General features: G+C 39.3%; 1 protein-coding gene across 1 annotated transcript; it reads right to left on the reverse strand.

Moving 5' to 3' along the window:
• Positions 1-13,523: 13,523 nt before the first annotated feature.
• LOC110944592 (SWI/SNF complex subunit SWI3D-like) lies at positions 13,524-17,763 on the reverse strand. The gene is made up of 2 exons (XM_035974112.1): positions 16,371-17,763; positions 13,524-13,537 (listed from the first exon to the last, which is right to left on the reverse strand). The coding sequence occupies exons 1-2, from the start codon at positions 17,692-17,694 to the stop codon at positions 13,524-13,526; spliced, it is 1,338 nt and encodes a 445-aa protein (XP_035830005.1). The 5' UTR covers positions 17,695-17,763.
• Positions 17,764-25,264: the final 7,501 nt, after the last annotated feature.

Below are 25,264 nucleotides of genomic sequence, written 5' to 3' on the forward strand. Positions count from 1 at the left end.
TTCATCAATCTCAGCTTGGCGTTTTGCCCTAAGCTCTTCAAATTGAATTTCTTCGAATCTTTGTTCAATTGACGTTCCAAGCATATTTTCAACAACTTTATTCAACATATAAAACTCATGCTCTTTCAAAGCCTTCGCAGCCTCAAGCTCTTTGTTTTTCATCTCAAAATACTTGTTCTGCTCATCTCTGCGAGCCTTCTCTTCTTCCAACTCTGCCACTCGCACTTTCAGAAAGTCAATCTCAGTCTGATATGTATCAATCTTCTTCAGTAAAGCTTTGTTATCAGACTCTAATCGCTTCACACGCATTTCAAGAATCTTTTCTCTATCAGCTACCTTCTTACTTTCAGCTGCAACTACTTTGTTTTCAATCATCACATCATCCATCTTCTTTTCTAACATCTTTACTTGTTCATCGTTTGCAAAGCCAAAATCTCCAATATCTTCAAGATTATCTGGAGGAATATGAAGACCTTTGAGGCCAGAAGAACCAGGAGTTAGTTGAATTTGAGTGAGTGGTGGTGTTTGAAATATTTCTTGCGATGTGAATAAGGTTTGTTGTTGTGGTGGTGAGAGATGTAGTGGTGAAAGATGTAATGGTGATGGTTGTCTGGGTGGTGTTGGTTGTTTTGGAGGTAAAGTTTGTTGTGGAGGTGTTTGTTGTGGTGGTGATTGTATTGGGGTAGGTTCAGGTGGTGGTGTTGATGGTTTACTGGGTTCTTTGGCTGTCTTCTTCTTCAAAACAATCTTAGGCTTTGTAATCTTTGTAGTAACTTTCTTTATTTTTGGAGATACAATTCTTTTCTTTGCACCAGCTTTCTTTTTGCCGCTTGAAGGTGATTGTGATTCAGAAACATGCTCAGGAGATGGAATGTAAGCAGCATCATCTTTCTCCTGTCTCTTCCTTTTCCTTAACTGCTTTTCTTTCTCTGTAGCTTCTTGAATTCTTCTTAGATGTTCAGTCTCATCTACGTCATCATCTGAAGAACTCGAAGAGCTTGTTGTACTTTTATTGACATAATCACCTTCAACATCATCAAGTACCTTCTCTTTCTCAGCTTCCACATTAATTGCTTGCTCAGACACTAAATCATCAACATTTAACATTACTTGATCAATATCAGCATATGGATCTTCTTCCGCAGTTACCACCGGCTCTTCAACCTCCGGCTCATCAATCAATAATGTCTTAGCCACTTTCTTTTGTTTCTTCTTTGGCTGCGACGATGACCCCTCACCCTCCTGTGATTTAGGGGTGGCCTTTTTGCCTGTCCTCCTCGTTTCTTTGACAAACCAGTCATTTCGGGTGGTTTTGAACTCTTTAAGAGCCTTTAGCTCTTCAGCATAAGCTGCTTCCTTCATCTCTTCTGCATTTCTCCAGTTTTGATGATCGACTGGATCAGGATCAACATAATTCGCATCCTCTATAAATCCGAAGAATTCAGCTACTACTTTTGGTTTAGGATGGTTTGGGTGATATCTCGCAAGCTGCTTTAGAGAATCGTTGCTCATGTGTGATTGAACTAACAAATCATTCTTCAAATCATGTTCAATCTCTGGATATGCATGATCGATCAGCATCTGCACAAATCTTGGATAAGTCCAGGTTCGACTCTTTGTAGTAATATTCTCAGCCATATAATGAAAGACAATATGCGAGAAATTATATTTCTTGTTCAGAACTAATGCAGTGACCATGTTCATCTGATAATCGCGCATTGTATCGTACCCTCCTTTGGTATGGCTGAGTGACATTAATATACAATGAATAATAAACTTGTAAGGTTTCTGAAATTTTGACTTTAAATAATTTCCAACGTTTAATGCACCCACGTGTCCCATCCTGAGCATACAACCCTTGACCATCCATTCTGGAAACTTTGTTGGCGAATCCGCATCGTCCGGAAAATTCACAACCTCACGAACGAGTGCCTCAGTAACAACAATTTCCTTCTTTTCATTATGCACCTTCACAATTGAATGAATTGCTTTGTTTGCTTCATCATACTTTGAATGCTTCCAGAATCGTTTAATATGTGACTACTATAGTGGACGTTGATCAGTCAAAGCTTTTTGAATAGGGATTCTACCCATGAACTCCAAGATACTGTTGAACTTTGCCAACTCTGTATTTTTCTTCACATCCAAGTCACAACAACTGTTGTGAAGTGGATCAAATACCACATTTGAACCCTGCAAGCAACACAACATACAATGAGTCCATACTTAGAAAATTTCAGCATCAAAACAATTACAAGCGAAATCACCCTAATTGATTTGGAGCGAAATCACATAACACTCAGAAGCAAAATCAGGTTGACACTTAGAAGCGGAATCAGCTAATGCATATTGAAGCGGAATCACATTAGGTGACTTAGAAGCGAAATCAGAAATGATACTTAGGAGCGAAATCACCTACCTCTCAGTTTGGGGCGAAATCACAGACAAACATTCAAAATTCGTTAGATGATTAAATTGAACATGTTAACTTGTTAATATGATGATTCCGACAATAGGGTTATGTTTTGATTTAATTTTTGCCCTCTCAAACATCCTAGATCTAAGTATGTAGTAACAGTTCATCGTCAAACATGAATCTACTCAGATCTGTTACAATCAATACACAAATTCAAGATCTACACTATGAATTGACAACATATGTTGGTTTTCTTGTTCAGATTTAACAGTTAAGAACCCTAAAACTACGTTTATGCACATAACATCGCCGAAAGTTCAAATAATACATGATATCGGTCAAATCAGGTCACAATCTACCTTGCCCATGTTTAATAATTGAGATTGTCAACTATAAACACAAGATCTACCTGAAATCGGGCAGCAATTCGGTAGGAAAAAGATGATTTGGGGGTTTCACTCAAGATCGCTGTAGAGAAACACTTAGGAGCGAAATAGGAAAAGTGATGATAGGAGCGGAATCAAGAACCCTTTTATAGGTGGTTTGATTCCGCTCGAAATGACCTATGTGACTCTCGAGCGAAATCAGCTTTGAAGCTACGAGCGGAATTAGCCAAGAAGCAGCTAGGAGCGGAATCAGCCAATTGTTGTGAAACTTGTATTTTCGAGAGAAATCAGAAAATTATTTTCAAAAATTTTAACATTTTAACCTTTTCTGATTGATCACCGACACACCCAGTTAACCAAGTCCAAGTTAATGACCTTGGTCAACTGTTCAGCCTACCAAGTCCAAATGAATGACCTTGGTTGACCAGATTATGAAGTACGCTGACTTTTCAATTCAGAAAACAGTTCAAATTAATGAACTTTCGAACCTTTTGTACTTTCAAACACTTTTACAATCTGTCACACATGTATCATTCACAGTTCAGTATCTCCTGCTTACCCAACCCTCATCAAACAGTCATGATCTGCACAAGACTTTGATCTTCTGATTCCCAATGTCGGTTGTCAAAAAATAAGATGAAAAATAAAATCTTTTTGGATTTTTAACAGGATAAACTGAAATATGTACACACAATATTTTTGTGAGCGTGTTAGGGGATCATATCAGCTTTTGACAAGACACAAGCACCGTTAAGCTATTATTTCATACCAAGCCTTAAACAATTCACGTAGATTGCCGATATACTGATCCTCTTAAATTTTTACAGAACTTTCAATCTGTCCGGGATACGGAATTAATGTTTTAAGACTTAAACCTCTACATGTGTCCCACCTCAGTATATACTCCCGTATCCAGATCCCAATGTTCAGTCTTACAGGTGAGTATACCTAGATGATATCTGTAATGGGGTGAATTGCGAGGGCCGTGAGAGCTCAGGTCGATACTTCCGTATACGCAGAGAGATGACGGCTTCGACTTATCGGTGGGTCCCCTTTGGGGATCTTCTTTTCAACAGCACATGATTATCATTTTGCAATGTTTAATCATTTTTTATGCTGAGGGGAGGCTTTACAAGTAAAGCATATGCGTAAAGTATTATCCGGGGACTAGGTCAGTATTTCCATACAACAGAAGTCCCGGGATAATACCCCAGATATCACTAAGCATAAAGACCTAGTATCTTAGAATAAGGGACCTTTCAAACAAGATTTCGGGGGTTACCCATATATCCTGGAGGTGTTCCCCACGTAAACACAAGTAAATTTTAGGTTTATATCCTAAACTGATCTACTGATTTTGCAAAAACCTATCGGCACATCTTTAGCGAGACTGCTTAATTGCATTTTAAACGTTACATTTCTTTAGCGTACTGTGTCTGTCTAGCTGATGTACTATCATTTCCCGTATTATACACAAACTCTTTTTCAAGTTTTCTAATGTTTTTGGAATTTTGAATTTTATCATGTTTTTGTATTTTTCTGCAAATTTCTCCCCCTAAAAAGAAAAACATATTTTTGTGTTTTTTTGTTTTTATCGAAAAGCAGAAAACAAACTGTACAGAAATTTGAACAACATGACATGGTTCACGTCTGATCGCCGCCCTCCTCGGCTTCACATTCTACTACCCTCCCAGAAATCAGATTTTTTAACCCATTCAATTTTAGAAGATAGTAAAATCTCTTTTTGTCAAAGGGTTTTGTATAAAAATCAGCTTTCTGATCATCGGTGTGTATGTGCTCAATCCGGATTAACTTCTTCTCGTGACAATCACGGATGAAGTGGTGACGGATTTCAATATGTTTTGTTTTAGAATGATGAACCGGGTTTTTAGTGATGTTTATAGCTGCTTCGTTGTCCACATAAATCGGAGTATCTAAGAATTGCAAACCGAAGTCGCGCATTTGCTGTTGGATCCATAGGATCTGTGAGCAACAGCTGGAGGCTGAAACGTATTCAGCCTCACACGTAGAAAGCGCCACTGCGGTTTGTTTCTTGCACTGCCAGGTAACGAGTCGAGTTCCGAAGAACTGACACCCAGCAGTGGTGGACTTAGCATTCTGCTTGCAGCTTCCAAAGTTAGAATCAGCGAAACCTGATAGGGAGAAGTCACCCGAGCGAGGATACCACAAGCCGATGCTTGGGTAGCCTTTCAAATACCGTAAGATACGTTTAACAATCTTCAGGTGTGACTGCTTTGGGCTCGACTGATATCTGGCGCAGAGACATGTCGGGTACATGATGTCCGGACGGGAAGCAGTGAGATACATCAGAGATCCAATGATTGACCGGTACAGTGTCTCGTCCACTTTTACTCCACTTTCGTCTGGACAAATCCCGTGGTTCTGTGCAAGGGGGGTTGCTGCAGGACTGCATTCAGTCATGTCGAACTTGTCAAGTACGTCCTTCACGTATTTCGTTTGGTGAATGAAGATTACATCGGGCATCTGCTCCACCTGCAGCCCGAGGAAGAACTTCATCTCCCCCATCGAACTCATCTCAAACTTTTTCTTCGTTACTTTCTCAAACTCTTTACACAGATCGTCGTTGGTGGAACCGAAAATGATATCGTCAACATAAATCTGCACGATCAACAAATGGCCAGCCACTTCCTTTGTGAACAATGTGCTATCTACTGTCCCTCTGATGAACCCGTTGGCCAACATATATTGGGAAAGCGTCTCATACCAGGCTCTTGGGGCCTAGTGAAGTTCGTAGAGCGCCTTGTCCAGCAGATAGAACTTGTTTTTGTGCAGTGGATCAATGAACCCCGGCGGTTGTCCCACATACACTTCTTCTTTCATTTTGCCGTAAAGGAAGGCAGATTTGACGTCCAGCTAGTACACTTTAAAGTCTTTCCATGACGCAAACGCCAGGAAGATCTGAATCACCTCGAGCCGAGCAACAGGCGCATAAACTTCGTCGTAGTCGATGCCTTCTTGCTGACTAAAGCCTTGTACCACTAATCGTGCTTTGTTTCTCACCACGACTCCTCTGTCACCCCTTTTGCACTTGAAAACCCATTTTGTCTTAATCAACTTTTGGTTCTGTGGCAGATCAACTAGTCTCCAAACACCCAGCTTTTCAAGCTGTAACAGCTCTTCCTGCATTGCATTTACCCAGCTGTCTTCAGTCAATGCCTCTTTGTAAGTTCTGGGCTCGATCTGCGAAATAAAACACTTTAATGAGAATTCTTCTTGCAAATGTGCAACAGAAGAATAAAAACATGTAAGAGCTCGATTGATTTGGTCTCGGGTTTCGACACCACTTTGCAGGTCACCAATTATTTGCTCTGACGGATGGTAAGACAAAGTCCGAGGCATAACGGTGTCAGGCACAATCACTTCCGATTGCAAGTTCGATATGTCAAGATCAACGGTTTGATCCTCAGCTTCCTGCGAAATAACATTTGGTTCCTCGTCAAAGGTCGGAGTAGATTCCTCCTCCGAGTCGTCAGAATTATCAAATGTTGGAGCTGGTTCCTCTGGTGGTTCGTGAGCTGTTCCACTTGGTCCTGCTTCATCATTGTGAGTACCCTCGGTGGGTGGAGGAACCACTAGCGGTCTAGGCACTTGCTCCTGTGACATATATTGCTGGTACTGGTACAGAAGTGCTAGTTCCTCGTCACTCGGCTGAACCGGTAGTTGAAACGACTCCTAGAGCTTGTCATAATCGAACAAGAATCTTTGTCCGGGAAGTTGCGGTGATGGAGTGTGCTTCTGACAATCCATATGCTGAACTTGAATCACTTTCCCCAGGCACGGTACGAACACCCTCTTCAATGGGCTTGCGTAACCTACAAAGAAACCCTCGTTTGATTTAGCACCAAATTTTCCATTCTCATTAATAAACGTACACGGAGACCTAAATGGCTCAAGAAAATCAAGTTTCGGCTTGTATCGGTGCAGCAACTCAAAGCATGTCTTTTTGTACTTTTTGACGGTGAGTACGCGATTCAGAGTATAACAAGCTGCAGATACTGCTTCGCTCCAGAAGAAGATTGGTAGTTTGGAATCGGCTAACATTAGAGTCCGATTCTTTCGTTCAGCAACACCATTTTGTTGTGGTGTGTACGGCGCACTGAATTCATGAAGAATTCCCTTCTCATTGCAAAACTCGTACATTTTGTTGTTTTTGAATTCCGTTCCATTGTCACTACGAATTCTCCGGATTGGCAGCTTATACACCGTTTCCATCTTCTTGAACAACACCATCAATGACTCAAAAGTTTGATCTTTTCTTTCTAAGCACACGACCCATGAGAATCTTGTAAAGTCATTAGTCACCACCAAGCAGTACAAATCTCCGCTGATGCTCTTTACATTGACAGGCCCGAAGAGATCCGTGTGTAATCTCTCAAGAGGTAACCTGATCGAATTAAGTATCTTTGGTGGGTGTGACTTCCGAGTCTGCTTCCCCTTTTTACATGCTACACAATCATCATTCAAGTGAAAATTCTTTAGATTTACACCTTCTACCAAATCATTGTGCATTAAAAAATTCATTTTACGAACATGAATGTGGCCCATCTTACGATGCTACATTATTGACTCCTTTTCCGTTGCTTTAGATTTTGACACAAAACATTGTTTTTGATGAGTTGTTGGTGTTGCAACGCTCATATCAAGAATATAAAGGTCGTTCTCCCGTGGAGCGCGCAACAACACCATCTCATCAGGGATTTTAAACCCCGGTTTTAAAATCACACACTCGTTCTTTGTGAAATGTACACTGAAAGATTTATCACATATTTGCGAAATGCTAAGTAAATTGTTTTCCAACTCCACGATATAGTTCACTTTCTCGAATGAGATGACACCATTCGCCAACGTTCCCTGTCCAACAATTCTCCCGCCTTGATTTCCGGCGAAGACCACATAACTTCCATTTATTGATTTGACGTCGTAAAGAAGAGCTAGTGTCCCTGTCATATGTCTCGATGCACCACTGTCCATGATCCACTTTGAAAGGATAGACCTGGGCAGCCCCTGCAAACATCAAATCAACTTATTCAAACAATGACGCCCATGATTTCTTAACCTCAGAAACAGTACCAAACAGTACATCACACTTCTGATCTGTTTTAGGAAAGTTAAATGTGACATTAGGAACATCATCTTTCACAACTGGTTTAACTTTGTTGTTAATCGGGGGAAACTCAGCAAGAAATTTGTCAAGTTCAGATTCAAATTCTGCAACATCATCTTTTAAAACCTTTGTTTCATTTTTTAAAAGCATTTTCCATCTTTTTCACCTCGACAGATGGTTTCGACTTCGCAACCCACTTGTGAGTACAGGATCGGATCGTAAACGATCACTAGATCTGCGGTGGATTCGATTTAACGTGCGGAATCTGTTAAATCGAACCGTAACCGTGCGCGAATATGTAATTAAATAATGTTTATTGCGTAACGACGACATCCGGACAGAGTTTCGACTCGATCTACACACTACACACTCGAGATCTAATCAACGTGACGTAATCGGAGTGTTCTTGACGAAGATCTGATGAAATTGTTCTTGAAGTGTTCTCTGATTGCTTTCTTCTAATCTTCTAATTCCAATTCATGAGCTTCTATCTTTTCAATGAATGTGCTGAGATTCAAATTCACAAAATCCGAGTTGTCTTTCAACGTCATTAAGCACGTGCCCCATTCATCATAAGGTAATGCGTCGGACAACTTGTCAATCCATTCCTCGTCTGTCTTTGTAATCTCCAATCTTTTCATCTCTACCATAAGATGGCAATAACGTTCAATCAACTGCTTCGTCATTTCACCCTTCATCCCAGTAAAGATGTCGAACTCTTTCTTGATTAGGGCTTTCTTCCTTTTGATCATAGAAACGCTGCCTTGGAACTTCAACTTTAATGCTTGCCACATCGATTGTGAGTCGTCATCATGTTGTAACAGCACAAGAATATCTTCTTTTATGGCCTGTTGGAGAATACTAACCATCTTCTTCTCCGCCTTAAAATCATTCTGTTCAGTCTCAGTCAAACTTCCAATGCCTTTCTGTAATCCCAATCCATCAATAGGTGGAACATATTTTTTCTCTATTTTCATCCAACACTCAAAATGGTTGGCTTGTACCCAATTCTTGAATCGACCCGACCATCCTGCATACTCGTCCAAGTTCATAAGCTTTGGCGGTTTTTGCATTGTTCCTAGTTCATTCTCCATGTTGACATTTTGAACTATGCTTGCCGGATTTTGTGTTGCCGTCATGCCGCTACCCGCAAAAAGATTGTAAAAATCTTGATTTTCCATTTTAGGTGACAAATTCTGAAAATTTTTTAACTTTTTGAAAAACAGATTACTTTTACTAAAAAAAACTTTCTACACAGACTGAATTCCCAACACGATATCACGAACGAAACGGACTTAAACCCTCAAACCATGATTTTCAAACTAAAACAGGTTTTAGGAGCGGAATCATAGTTTAAACTTTCAGGCGAAATCAGAATTATGAATTTGGAGCGGAATCAAAAAGATTCTCTCGAGCGAAATCAGAATTATGAATTTGGAGCGGAATCAAAAAGATTCTCTCGAGCGAAATCAACAAACAGACTGATTCGAGCGGAATTAGTATGAATCCTCGAGCGGAATCAGACGTGTCCTCGAGCGGAATCACAGATTCAGACTAACACCTTAATTTCGCTCCAAACGTTTCGAGCGGAATCAAAAACTTATCAAGTGAAAACCTGATTTCACTCAGAATTACGAGCGGAATTAACCAAATGCAATTTTGAGCGGAATCAGGTCTCGAGCCATTTTTAACCACTTTTAAGCTGTATTTTAATCTGAAACTCTCAAGGGTTTGTTAAATGTCAATTTTACACAATATGTCCAAATTTCAGTCCATTTTGTCCGTGGCAATGTCCAGAAACTCAAAAAATGTAGTAAAAAAGCTTTGATTCTGGTATTCTAGCTCATAACTGGCTCTGATAACAATTGTAGGATCGTTATTGACGATCAGATGAGTCAATCAGAGCTAAACACCACTGTTTATGCAGCGGAAATACACAAACAGCTTGAATCAAAGTAGAATGGAGTAGAAACAGAATGTAGATTACTTTAAACACGTTTTCTCATTAATATTTCTCAGAAAAATTCGGCAGCAGTTCGGCTACACGGTCGACATTCAGTTACAAATGAGAAAACACAAACTACTATTTATAGGGGACTGATTTCGCTCCTAATGACATTGTGTCATTTCGGGCGGAATCAGCAGGTTCTGATTTCGCTCCGAATGACATAATGTCATTTCGAGCAGAATCAGCTCCTTAATACATAAACTTTACAAAACAGCCCCTATACTATACAAAACTTGCATATATGACCCCTAGACCCTATACAAGGTTGACTAAGACTAAGACGTAGGCTTTAGACATTCGTGCACCAACACAAATTGTCCTTAACGACCCCTGAGTGAACAGGTGCTGAGTCCAAACAAATAGTACTATCGTTGCTAAGGCAGGTAGACAACATTCCATGTGTAAACATAACAAACAAGCATTCATTAAGTCACGTATAACATGCGGTAAGAGTTAGCGTTTAAAGTATTACGTGGTGTGTTCGACGTGATTTAGAATAAGTAACGTATGTAACACCCAAAAGTGCGTAAAGCAAAAAGGGATTGAGTATACTCACCGCGATGATGGATTGAAGGGAGCGCTAGAGTGGGATTAGCCTGATCAGAATGATAGCATAACGATAAGTGATACGTAAATTGGTGAGAAGTGTCAGTGGATCGGACGGTAATCCGATCGGATGGCAATCCGATCGGGTAGCCGGTCGATCGGGTGACAATCTGCTCGGATGGTCATCCGACCAAGTGACCTTTCGAGTGGATTGTTACTTCGTTTGGGAAGGATGTGCTTGTGTATGATGGCTTGTCTTTAGAAGTTTTCGTTGTAGCATTTTGAAAATAGAGAAGTATCTCTACCTTTCAGGTCGGTCGCTCGAACGGCTGTTCGATCAGACAGCAATCCGATTGGCGAGTCTTCTCAAGTTGAGAACAAGTTCACCGCAGGACGGTCACTTGATCGGGTTGTAGTCCGATTGGGTGGCAATCCTTGATCCTTGTTTATGTATTACACATGTTGAAAATTGGTTAAGTGTTGAGTTCAGAACATCATAGAGTCGGATGGTCGGTCGATCGGGTGGCAATCCGTTCGAGGTTCAGAACTCTTGAAGTTTGAAATAAAAGTTAAGTGTGGGGCCAAAGTGCAAGCCAGTCGGGTGGCAACCCGAGCGGGTGACAATCCGATCGGATGGTAGTCCGATCGGACGACATTCCGTCCTGGTCGACCTGATCGTCTCACACTTGGTTGTTTTGGTAGTTTTGTAGTTTTATCGAGACGGTGTGACAACGTGCCAATCAACAGAACCCCATTATGACCCAAGTGACCCGATCGAACAGGAATCACCCAAGTTCAACCAGTTAACCGGTTCAAAACGGTTGTTCTTGCTTAACCCGAAATCGGTGGTCTCGTGGATAGAATTTAGATCTTGAGCTAGGACAACACTAAGAATGAGTAGAGGTCAGAACGAGATCCAATTCCATCAGTTTTGAGTCCATTGAGTGTAAAAGAGTTGAAAGAAAGTTAGAAACCATCTTTCAATCCTTTTTCACCATGAATATGTTCAGATCTATGCAAGATCTTTGTTTATTTGTGTGGAAATCGTTCAGATCTAAGTTGTTCTTGGTGGATTGAAGCCAAAACATGAAGTTCATAAGAACACCACGATAACATCATCCTAGAACACCTCAAATCTAGTGATTTCATGGTTAAAAGTTAAGATTCAAAAGATAGAAAGGTGTAGGAGTGCGTGTAGATTAAGAAAGTACAAGATTTAGGTTGAAAACTTACAAGAATCGCGAGAAATCTGACGAAAAGTGGGCAAGAAGCGCTGGTCAGACGAGAGGTGCAGAAAATGTAAGTTTGTGATGTTGACAGGGGTATTTATAGGGTTTCTATAAAAGGAAAGGGGGAAAAGAGGCTGGTCGATCGAGTGGCATCCCGGTCGGGTGGCAGCTCGATCGAGCGACACCTCAATCGGGTGGCAGCTCGGTCGGCTGACCATTCAATTCGGGTGCGCGGCGCGATGAGTTTTGTGATTTCCGATTCATGTGTTGAGCGTTGCGATGCGGCAGAGTTTCCTATTCAAATTACTTTTAATCCCAACTACTATATCTAACATGCAATCATCCTAATTTGGCGTTTGTGATTCGATTGCGATTGAGTTGCGATTGCGTTTCGATTAATCACCACAATAACATATAATTAAACATGCACAAGTAACACATAAAAGGAACACACACATAAAACAATATCCAGAACGCGAAGTTCGAGTTGCGAGTGCGATTGCGATAAGCGATAAAGCGATAAAACATGCGATAAACATCGATCAACCTCGATTATTAATAGGTGCTCCATATAATACAACTAACGCAAAGCATAAAATAGACTATTTACAAGTTAGAGAAGTCAAAACAGTAATTGGGCAAGGAGTGACAGATCGCAATTAGCAATCTCGTCTCCCTTTGACTTCAATCTTGACTTTGACTTTGACTTTCGAAACACGAGGTGTTACAGTTATCTTTATTAACTGAGGATTAACAATGTTATCCAACACCATACAACAACACTTTATTGATTTTAGCATGATCAAATTTACAGTTTTAAGATGGTTTATTTTGTGGCGTTCTTTTTCTTGGTAAAACGCCAAAAAAAAATAACATTTTGGCTGAAATGGTGTAAACTCAATAACATTTTGCTGCATGTGATGGACAAAAATTATAGAAAAGAGGCTGATTTCATACGAAAGTCGAAACAGCCAGTGAGGATGCTTCAAAAGAAGAAAGAGACTGGTGACAGTGAAGATTTGAAGATCAATATTTATTTTGTTTAATTTTCTTTTTCAGTTGATTGTTATTTAATAAACAATGCCATATCTAATAAAAACGCCAAAAAGGCAAATGTCTTACACCTTTGGTGTTTATCAAACCATCATAAAATCACTTTGGACAAGTATTATATAAAAACTTTTTTATGAATTCTTTTTCTTATTTTCCGTTTCAGTTGATTGTTGTATAAATAAAAACACCATATATAAGAAAAATGCCAAAACAACCAAAATGCTTGTTTAAACGATATCATCATGTTAAACGCCCCCAAAAACTCCCAAACTATAATAAAATTAGTTTGAAAAAGTATTATAAAAAACCCAAAAAAAAAAAATAAATAAAAAACAAACTTGAAAATGTAACTAGAAACAGTAACTTCAAATCAGAAAAACTGAAGATACGGGAAATTTATTATATTAGAATATAAAATGCCAAACTTGAAAGATGGGACGTGTTACAAACTTCAGAGATAAAGCTTGTCAAAAACAATAATTACAAACAGTAACTGAAAAGACGAATACTTTATTATAATAACGCACCGCCTAATTTAGGTGCCAAAAAGACATCCTATTAAATGATACATCTCAGCAATTTCCATTTGATCAAACCAAAAAAACAAACGCCAATATTACTAAATATCACTCACTGTAAAACGCCAAAAAAATCAAAGATGGCTAATATGCTTTCTTGGATATTCAGTATTGTTATTCGTCAAGTTTCAATGAATGAATTGTTAGGGGAGGTGAGTAACTCAGTAAGATTTTGCTGCATGAGATGGACAAAAATTCAAGAAAAGATACTATTACCAGTCATATGGCTTTTTGTATTTTTTGTTCTTGAAGAAGGCTTGGATGAGGAGCAGAGATCAATGACACTGAAGAGTGGGATGATGATAAAGATGAAGATCAACATGAAGAAAAAGCAAAAAACCCACCCACACGTCATAGATCTATGTCCCCAAATATCCACAAAAAATCCACTTCAACAGACAGGCAGGGAAAATAATCAAACCGATGGGTTTGTTAAGTTTTACATAAAACGCCATATTTTGGTGTCAGTTCTTGTACTATTAAAGAATAGAGAGACTGATGACAGTGAATATTGTGAAGAGAGATCTGATTAGGATTTTTAATTTATTTTTCTTTGCTTGTATTTTTTTTAATGTGGCTGAAACATAATCCAACAATTGTAAAACGCCAAGATAACCCAAACGCCAAAATGTTTATAAAAAATAATAGAACAATGGACCATCTTGTTTAAAACCCCTTGAAAAACGCCATTCAAATAGATTTCATGCCCCCTGGGTTCCAATGGCAGAAGATGTGAATAAACGCCATAAACGCCAAAATGTTGATACAATGAAACCATTAAAAACGCCATAAATTATTGAATTTGGTTAACGCCAACAATCTTAAAAACCAAAAATTAAAACAATATCGGGAAAAGCGGAACTGGAAAAGCAGAAGATGAAAGGACAAAAAAGCCACTCCGCCCTTCTCTAAGCCGGGTGACACGTGTTGGGCCAAGAAGCATTCTCACCATTCTCACACTTTTGAGCGTTTTCCCCCGATCCTGTTTCTCTCTCTCTCTCTCTCTATATATATATATATATATATGGGACTGCTAAAATGAAAACCACCTCCAGTTGTAAGAACGATGAGAACTTTTTAATCCGGGGCGAGTTGGACCAAAATTTTTTTTTTCATAAACGTAGATGCTGTATTATAAACACATTTGTAAAAAAAAACATTAAAAAAATGTCGTGAGTGTAGTTTTGAACACCACAAGTTTGTGTTTACGGGTACCGTAAATTTTAAATAAAATTTACGGTACCCGTAAACACAAACTTGTGGTGCTCAAAACTACATACACGACATTTTTTTTTTGATTTTTCTTTACAAATGTGTTTATAATACACACATCTACGTTTATGAAAAAAAAATTTGGTCCAACTCGCCCCGTACGATGTAGTTCTCATGGTTCTTACAACTGGAGGTGGTTTTCATTTTAGCGGTCCCCTACATATATATATATACATACATATATATATATATACATACATATATATATACGTATACATATATATATACATATATATATATATATATACGTATATATATATATGTATATATATATATACGTATATATATATATATATATAGGGTCAGGATTTAGAGAAAACGGTGAAAAGTGTGAGAACGGTGAGAAAGCTTATGGATCGTTCGATCAAAACAATCTATGGACTAGATTGGCGCGGTGGCATTTTAGTAAATAACACCAATTTTATTACATGGACGCGCGTCATTAAGGGGAAAAAAGTAAAAAACCATTCCTCACATAAAACGCAATTGAAAAATAAAACGCCAAATAAATAAAAAAACGCCAATTTTATCACTGCGTACTTTTTTCTGTGTTTTTATTTAAGTTCTCTGCCTACAAAAACGCTATGAAACGCCATTATATATAACGCCAAATTTACATCCGGATAAATGTTAATTACATTTTTTGTTATAAAAATAACATCCCGCCTAAACTACGCGCCAAAAAAATTCTATAAATAGAAACGCCTCACCACCTTCCGTTTATCACACAAAAAAAAAAAAAAACACAAAAAAACACACAGTGGTTGCTAAAAATATTTACAACTCAATGTAAAACGCCAAAAAATACAACGACAACAAACATATTTTCTTTGATCCTCAGTAATGTTCTGCATGAAGCTTCATTTAATGATTTGTTACGTGAGTATAGAAAGATTTTGCTGCATGAGATGGACAAATTGAAAAAAGAGGGACTGATGACACCCATATGTCATATTGTCATCTTTGTTCCTGAAGAAGGTTTGGATGATAAGAAGAGACCTATGCCAGTGTAAATGCTACTTTGGCCTCAATGAATATAATGAAGACCACAGGCAGATAGCATCCACCCACTGGGGGCCACTCTATGTCTCCAACATCCACAAAGACACTTCAACACATGAACAAAGAAAATAAACAACGCCAAACCCAAAACGCCATTTATTTGTCACATTTCTTGTAGTTTCAAAAGAAAAAAGAGACTGATGACACTGAAGATTTTAAATCATAAATTGTTTCTGCTTTGTTTTTTTAATTTTCTTTATCTATTGTTTGTTTTGTAATGTTAGTTAATGTTGATGCATGGAATGTCTGTTGACTACGTCTGCATTACGTCTTAGGTCAAGATAGGTCAACATAGGAGCTTAAAAGTCAAAATTATGTTTTATATAAGTAGTTTCGCTTTTATGAACATGTGTAGTAGTGGTTCCGCTCTTGTGACACATGTAGTTTCGCTTGTATGGTATTTAGATGGTTTCGCTTATACGGCATGTCGTATAAGCGAAAGCACAGGGACTATATATAGGTAGTTGAAGCGAAACCTGATCATTATTCAGAACGTTGGAGCGGAACTTGTGGATTGCTTTTGTAATGAAACTCTGTCAAATTTGTATCAGAAAGCAATAAAAGAGAAGGAATTGAATAGGAAAAGCTGTGTAACTTCATTTACGTTGATTCCGCCTTCGTATGTGAAGATGAACGTTCTCAACTGACTGTTTAGGGTCGGAACACGGTCCAACAAGTGGTATCAGAGCTTTTTACATCTTTCTTCTCACCATTATCATCAACACTTTTTGTATCTTTCTTCTCATCATCATCATCACAATCCCGAAAAGTGTCTTCAATCGGCATTTGAAGAAAATGCAGAATACATTGAGCTTTGGTTTTTGTGGCAACATGTTCAGCAATCTCGTTCCTGTTTTCACTGAAGAGTTGCAAAGCTTCAAGAATAAGTAGTGTTTCTTGATCGGTCCAGGTTCCGCTACTTGCACCAGCAGCATCACCAGGCTCCATGAGAATGAAATCCGATGGGGCCATATCAGAGTCAAACTTGCCTTCGTTGAAGCATTCAGTACATAAGTCAAAATCTGCTTGCTTTTGACAGTGGTAACGCATACGAGAACAATCAGCTGCACATGAATTGCAGTGATACTCAAGAGATGGTCCCTCGGGCTGTGCTGAGTCATCAACCGGTATGGACTCGGGCAACCGGTACGGAACCGCAGGTGTTGCAAAGCTACTCCGGGGTACAGTGGGGGAGCACGATTGTTCCACATCAAACTCATACAGTTTCTGTATTAGTGAATTAACTTTTGTAGCTTCTTCAGTATCACCCACTGAGTTAACAACATCTGTCTCGGGGAGTGGATGGTAATTAATCAACCCCCAATAGTCCAAAAAATCCATCACTTCCTTTTTAGCATCCAATTCTCCAACTGGTATTTCGGAAAGATCTTTTTCCTCTATTTGAGTTTTGGGATTTTCATGAAATTTTTTCACGATTGAGTTACGAATTTCCAAGTAAATTTCACGAGTCCGATTCTCCAGCTTTCCGTTGAAGAAAGACGACAATGCTTTCTCCTCCAATGGATGAATTTCTGTCCATGAAAACCAACCAGCAGAAACAGGTACAACATGAACACTATCACCACGAGACTTCACAACACCATACTCCGCTTCAACCTTCGCCTCCAACGCCTCCCACGCCTCTCTCCTCGCACTCAACTCCTCCTCCACCTTCGCCGCCATCGTCGCCGCCGCCGCCACTGCACCTTCCCCTTCATTCACCGCCACCGCCTCCCAAAACGTTGACGTATCATCGTAATTAGGCTGTAACCTCGCTCTAGTCAACGGACCGTTGTGGATCGGAGAAAACAACACCGGTGACGGTTTCTCTCGCGTTTGACGCCTTGAGGACGGTGGCGGAGGTGTCGATGCGTTGTTGTTGTGGAGATTTGACGCTTTCCGTTTCAATCCGCCTCTTCGCCGTGACGGTGGAGCCTCCGATGAAGACGGTGGTGGTTGTTCACCGGCGGTTGCCGGTGAATTGTGCTTTTCTTCCATTTTTAGGGTTTGTTTCTGAAGGAAACTGTGAAAGAGTGTTTGAACAGTTTGGAGATCTGCAACTACACACACTGACTACGTCTGCATTACGTCTTAGGTCAAGATAGGTCAACATAGGAGCTTAAAAGTCAAAATTATGTTTTATCTAAGTAGTTTCGCTTTTATGAACATGTGTAGTAGTGGTTCCGCTCTTGTGACACATGTAGTTTGGCTTGTATGGTATTTAGATGGTTTCGCTTATACGGCATGTCGTATAAGCGAAAGCACAGGGACTATATATAGGTAGTTGAAGCGAAACCTGATCATTATTCAGAATGTTGGAGCGGAACTTGTGGATTGCTTTTGTAACGAAACTCTGTCAAATTTGTATCAGAAAGCAATAAAAGAGAAGGAATTGAATAGGAAAAGCTGTGTAACTTCATTTACGTTGATTCCGCCTTCGTATGTGAAGATAAACGTTCTCAACTGACTGTTTAGGGTCGGAACACGGTCCAACAAGTGGTATCAGAGCTCAGGACGAGGAGTTCATACTACTACAGCTTGATTCTACAGAATTATCTCATTTCTACTCACTTTCTCTCATACTTTTTCGATTTGAACTGGTTCGTATGGTTGAAATGGCCTGAAAATCGAGTATAACGTGTAAAACATACAATTAACAAACCCTAGAAAGTTTCAGGTTAAAACACGGCTTAAAAATGGTTAAAATCAGTTAAAAACTAGGTTCCGCTTTTACGGACATCGCTAGTTTCGCTCGAAAATACATAGGTTTAGCTCTTGAACAAGATAGTTCCGCTCGAAAGAACTTGGTAGTTTCGCTCGAACGAACATTGTGGTTTCGCTCGAACGAACAATTGACTTTCGCTCATACAGACTTGATAGTTTCGCTCATACGAACAAGTCCTAGTTTCGCTTATTTGGACACTAGTAGTTTCGCTTATACGGACACTACTGGTTTCGCTTATCAGTCACAATAGTTGATAGTTTTGCTTGTTTGTCACTACTGTTCAAAACTTCGGAAATTTTTCTAAGTGTTTGCTGTTTTTGCAGGTGTATTCAAGATGGATGATATATTCTTGAACCCATTCAGTGACATGTACGCGTTTGCTGGAAATTCCAGAAACGATGATACTTCGTCAAGTAATGCAAACGAGAACCCGCCAAATGCAAAGAAAAAGTTAATGGAAGCTTGGGAATCGGAAAGTGCCTTCGGAACCTTCAATAAACCTCCAAAGCTAATGGCTATCGAGGAATACAGTCGGTGGTCAAGAAAGTTTGAAGATTGGTTGATGGCATTTGCATTTGCTAGCTGGAAGAGTCTGAAAAACGGTTATGAAAATGGAAAAAAAAATGGTGAAACTTTAACATCTGATGATGAGATTGAATCATTTGTAGCTGAGCAAAAATGTGTGGCTTTGTTATTTCAGTCTGTCCGAGAGGATATTATTTCTTTGATCGATTATTCAAACGCAAAATATCTCTGGAAAAAGCTAGAAACGAAATGTCTAGGAAGTGCTGAAATTGTGAAAAGTAAAAAGAAACTTCTTAGAAAAGAATTTGATATGTTTAGCTGTTTAAAGAATGAGCCAGTCTGTAAAATGATAGAAAGGTTTGGTCATCTGAAGCTGGAATTAGCAAGACATGATATCAGATTTCCTGATGAAGAGCTTATCGACAAACTGTTCGATTCATTACCTGACGAGATGGATTGGAGATATTATGCGCTGATGCTGAAAAACACTATCGAGCCTGCGAAGTTGACTGTGGATTTGGTGATTGAGAGACTTGAAAGTCACGAGTTGGAACTGAAGAAGACATACAAAGTCAATCACTCATCCTATCAGCAGAATTTGGATTTGTATTATCCAAAAAGCATGATGCCAAAAGCAACTTCTCCCAAGACTGCGTTTACTGCTGAGAATGTGTCTACATCAAGCAAAGAAAGTCAAAGTGGTCAAAGCAGTGGAAAGCATAGTGGTTATCACAGTGGATCTTCATCATCTGCAAGTCATTCTGATGCAAAGAATCGTTTTCAATGCAACATTGCAATAGACTTGAAGAATGCTCAGAATTTTGATGAGGAGTCGGCCAAACAGTAGATGATCTTCCAAGCATTGGTGTTGGAATCGTATGAAGGGTTAGTAGCTGGGAAGATAGGCAATACCAACTTAACGAAGGAAGATTATGATCAGATAGATCCTGAAGAAATGGAGCTGATCGATATTCGTTGGGCTATGGCCAGTGCTGTTCGTCGAGCACAACGTTTCATGGAAATTACCGGCAGGAAGACAATTGGTGGTCCATCTACCAAGCTGGGGTTCGATAAATCCAAAGTGACATGCTTCAAGTGTAAGCAGAAAGGTCACTTCAAGCGAGAATGCAGAAACGCATATGCTGATGAATCAGAGAACCCTTTAAGAGATGATTACTACAAGAAGGCGATTTATCACCAGAATAAATCTGAGCCACCTAGATTGAAGCAGCTTGAAGACAACAAAGAGAAATCTAGAGCTCTTGCGGTGATTTATGATGATGAGGGGTATGATTGGAGTCAAGAGGTTCTACCAGAGGAAGATGCAGTTGGTTACGCATTCATGGTGAAAACTGAACCTATTCCGTGGAAAGATACTCGTACTGAAGAGCAGAAGTATAGATACAGAAAAATGATTGCTGAGAACAGAATCATTAGAATTTCTGGTATCTATCTGGAAGCAAGGAGAGCGAGAAGATGGGATCCGGACATGGAGTGTTATCTTGATCAGGATGGAAATATTGCGATCGATGACAAAAAGCCTGATATCGAAGCCATAATCAAGGAGTTAAAAGAAGAAGATGAGTATTGGCAGAATAAATGGTGGGGAACTGGAGACAAGAAAGAAAGAAGAGAAAGAGAAAAAGGAGAAAGAAGAGATGGAGAAATCAAAGAAGATTGATACTGGAGTTATTGACACAACGCATGAGTTAACTACAGAGAACCTGGGAAAAATGGCTGACAAAGTGCTGGCTGCAAAGGCACTTGAGGTAGACTCTAACTCCGTGTCTGAGTCAAAAAGCCAGGTCAGTTCAAACTTGTCAACAAATGCGTCAGGTAAACAAATTGATGGAAATGTTGATTGCAAAAATTGCAACAAAGAGTGCAAATTTTGTAATACAGTCATGTATCTCAACGGTAAGAAAGTTGAAGATCTGACAGCAAAGGTCAGAAGCGTTGAGAATCAAATTCTAGATCATGACAAAACAGTTAAAGCTTCAACTGAACGGATAAGAGAATTAACTAGCCAAATTGAAAATGATAAAATTGATCATGAAAAAGTTAAAAAAAAATGAAAAGTTAATTCTTGAAAACCGTCAGATTTCTGAAAAGTTTGAAAAACTCAAAAGCACAATGAAAGATTGTGATGATCGAAATGGTAAAACTCATAAAGAAAACGTTCATTTAAAAGCAGTGCTGAGAGTAAAAGAAGAATCAATCAACAAACAACTGGATGAAATCGCTAATCTGAAACTTAAATTTCAAGAGGCTGAGATTGAAAACGAGCGAATCCAGTTGAAGCTTAATAGTTACAGCTCCGCAAGCTTTGTTTTGCAACATATTAATCCCAAACCCATCGGGAAAAACAAAGCTGGCGAAGACGTGTATTCTGATGGAACCGGGGTGGGTTTTCATAGAGTTCCACCGCCGATTTTGGATAATTACACGAAAAAGCAATCAGGGTTGGTTGAAATTGGAGAAGAAAGTGAAGTAAAACTTCCGGAGAACATTGATGTCACGTTCACATCCTCCAATGACGATAGTGTCCAAAATGATATTGTAAAAGGTGTTGTTGAAAATGTGCTAAAAACAGATAGTGACACTACTGAGGAAGATGGGTGTTTCTTGGATAAATACATTCCGAAACAAAAGTCCAAGAACAACTTAAATGAAGAATCAAATCTTGTCTTGTACAAGATGTTGGGTTCGGATAAGTTGTTTTCGGATTTAGAGTTTCCGATAGAGAATGTTAACATGAACAAATTGACAAATGTTTTCAAGTTGGTCGAAGTTGAATTGTCAGAAGTGAACAATCTGAGTCAAAAGAAAAGTAAAATGAGGTTTGAGAAAGAAAAAGTTTACAACAAGAAATATGTTAATCCACCACGTTTTTATAATAACAACAGAAACAATTGGTCGGGTGGTTATCAGGGGGGTAAATCGTATCAGAAAAGAAATGTTTCAAACAAGAAGTTTGTTGAGAAGAAAAAGTTTGTGAACAGTTTGAGTTCACTTGCTGATGAAGAGAAAGAAAATTTTTCAAAATCAAACAAAGAGTTCTTTGAGAAAAGAGCTTCTCAGTCTCAGTCTGAAGGCACAAGTCGAGTGGCTGATACTCGAATATGCTTTCGATGTAATCAAGTTGGTCACATTGCACGTAAGTGTACCAACGTGAAGCCTAAGACTGAAACTGTGAAGACTCAACAGAAGAAAGTTGATGTGAAGGGAAAAGCACCAATCGTTGTTGAGAAAAAGAGTGTGAAAAATGATAACATCAAAGTGAAAATGAACACGTAAAGAAGTCGGTAACAAAAAATGACAAATTTTACAAAAGGGTTGCATTATCTCAACAAGTTTGGAAACCCAAAACAGAGAAAAAGATTTCACCTTCTGAGGATTCAATTCAAATTGATTATGATGCGAATTTTCCACCTCTGAAGGCTGAAAACTTTAAAATTCAAGTTGCGAGAGTGAAAACAGTCAAGGGTACACCTAAGGCTGATGAGGCCTGGGTGGACACCATGTCTGACTAAGCAGTTTGAATTGCCGGAGCTTCCTTGATCGCGAAGCATGAATCGGCATCTTTATTGAAGTTGGTTAAGTCAAAGTTTGCTACGTGCAGGATCTTCCAAAACTTGTATCCAGATGGATCATGGATAGTGGAGCTTCAAGACATATGACAGGGAAGACCGCGTTGCTGTGTGATGTCAGAAACATAAATGGAGCATACGTAGGTTTTGTGGGTAATCAAGGAGGAAGGATTATTGGTAAAGGAACGTTATCCAACAGAATTGTGACGTTTGAGAGAGTTAACTACATTGCTGAGCTGGAGAACAATCTGCTGAGTATCTCGCAGATTTGTGACAGGATGTATACCACTCACTTCACTGATAAAGAATGTTTGATCTTGAAACTAGGATTTGTTATCCCTGAGGAATGGATTATCATGAGGGCACCGAGAGTTAATGATCTGTACGTGTTGGATATGAGCGTAGCTACTGCAACCACGGGTCAAGCTCATTGTTTCATGTCCAGAGCAAAAAGAATCGAGATTGTGGCACCGGAAGATGGGGCATATACATCTTAGAAAAATGAATCTTTTGGTGCATAATGATTTGGTTACAGGAGTTCATGTCAAAGGTTTTCATCTGGAAGGGGAGTGCATTAGCTGTATAAAAGGCAAGCAGAAGAAAAAGTCACACCCTACAAAACAAGTCAATTCAGTCTCAAGACCCTTGGAGAGACTTCACATGGAATTGTTTGGTCCAGTGAATGTCAAGAGTATTACAGGAGATAAATATTGTCTTGTGGTTACTGATGATTATTCCAGATTTTCGTGGGTCTCTTTCCTGAAGACGAAAGACGAAACGTTTGACAGTTTAATGGCATTGTTCAAGAAGATAGAGAATCTGTACCAGAGGCGTATCAAAAGAATTCGAAGTGATAATGGTACTGAATTCAAGAACAGCAGAATGGAGAATTTTGTGATGAAAGAGGTATTTTGCATGAGTTTAGTGCTCCGTACACTCCGCAGCAGAATGGAGTTACAGAACGCAAAAACCGGATGCTAATTGAGACGGCTAGAACTATGCTCGCAGATTCAAAGTTAGCAATTAATTTTTGGGCTGAAGCTGTTTCTGTCGCATGCTATACGCTCAACAGGGTTCTCACTATCAAGAAATTCAACAAAACATGCTTTGAGCTGATCAATAATCGCAAACCGAATTTGAAGTATCTAGAACCGTTCGGGTCACCCTGTACAGTTATAGAGCCTTTTGTAAAGTTTGGTCCGAAGTGCATTGAGGGTATATTTGTTGGATATTCAAGTCCTACATGACGTGTCTTCGTTCCAGGTAAGAAGCGGATTATTGAAGCTGCAAATGTTGAATGTCAAGGTTATACTATCATTACGACAAGTTGTGGGATCGTTTGAGATGATGGAAGAAGACGAAGAAGAAGAAGATTTCTTTGATGAGTTAGATATTTTGCGTGAGTACGAGTCACAGCAAAGGTTCCCAGCTGAGTATGCAAGACGACCACGGGAAAATTCGAATGACAATGAAGCAGGTCCGAGTAATGCTGGTGAACACGATGATGTCCAACAGAATGAAGTTGCTCAAGATAATCAGTCAGATCAGAATGATAATCAAGAATCAGAGAACATGCCGATCTTTGATCATGGAGATTCAGATTCTGAGGGGGAGCAGATTCAGGATTCAAGTCACATAAACCAAGTTGGTGAACAAAGTGCAAATCAGAATGTTACTAATCTGGAGGTGATGTGGATGTTCCAAGCGAAGTGATGCCGCGAACTCTTTCTTATCATCCAGAGGAGTGGATCATAGGAGAATTGCATTCAGGCGTTCGCACAAGACGTCAAATAGACTAGGGCTTAACATGTTTTTATTCTACAGTAGCACCTTTACAAACTGAATTTTCATTAAGTTGTTTTATCTTGCAGATCGAACCGAGAACGTATAAAGAGGCGCTTACTGAAGACTCTTGGGTCATTGCAATGCAAGAAGAGTTGAGTCAGTTTGAAAAGTTGGGAGTGTGGAAGTTAGTGGATTTACCAGATGGTCAAAGGAAAATCAATACAAAATGGGTATTCAAGTGTAAGAGAGACGACAGAGGAGTTGCTGTAAGGAACAAAGCTCGACTCGTTGTTCAGGGCTTTAGTCAACAGGAAGGGATTGATTTTACAGAAGTCTATGCTCCTGTGGCACGACTAGAGGCAATCAGAATTTTTCTAGCATTTGCGTCTTGGAAGAACTTCAAAGTATATCAGTTGGATGTAAAATCGGCGTTTCTTTATGGGAAGGTCAAAGAGGAGGTTTATGCTGGTCAGCCGCTGGGCTTTACTGACCCAATCCACAAAAATAAGGTCTACCTATTGGACAAAGCGTTGTATGGTTTACACCAGACCCCGAGAGCTTGGTACGAGACTTTGTCTCAACACCTACTAGCCAACAAGTTCATACGTGGAAAAGTGGATGCCACTCTCTTCACTAAAGAGGTCGGCGGACATCTTCTGATAGTTCAGATTTATGTAGACGATATAATTTTTGGGTCAACGAATGAGAAATTGTGCAAAGATTTCGAACAGGTGATGAAGCAAAAATTCGAAATGTCATCAATGGGGGAGATGAAATTCTTTCTGGGACTTCAAGTTGAACAACTACCTGAGGGAATTTTCATTCATCAGACGAAGTACGTGCATGATATTCTAGAGAAATTTGGAATGTCAAGTTCTACTCTAGCTGCTACCCCACTTGCAACAAATCATGGAATTCATCCAGATCTCACCGGAGACAAGGC

Source organism: Helianthus annuus, chromosome 6, assembly GCF_002127325.2.
Source record: "Helianthus annuus cultivar XRQ/B chromosome 6, HanXRQr2.0-SUNRISE, whole genome shotgun sequence".
Lineage (NCBI taxonomy): Eukaryota > Viridiplantae > Streptophyta > Magnoliopsida > Asterales > Asteraceae > Helianthus > Helianthus annuus.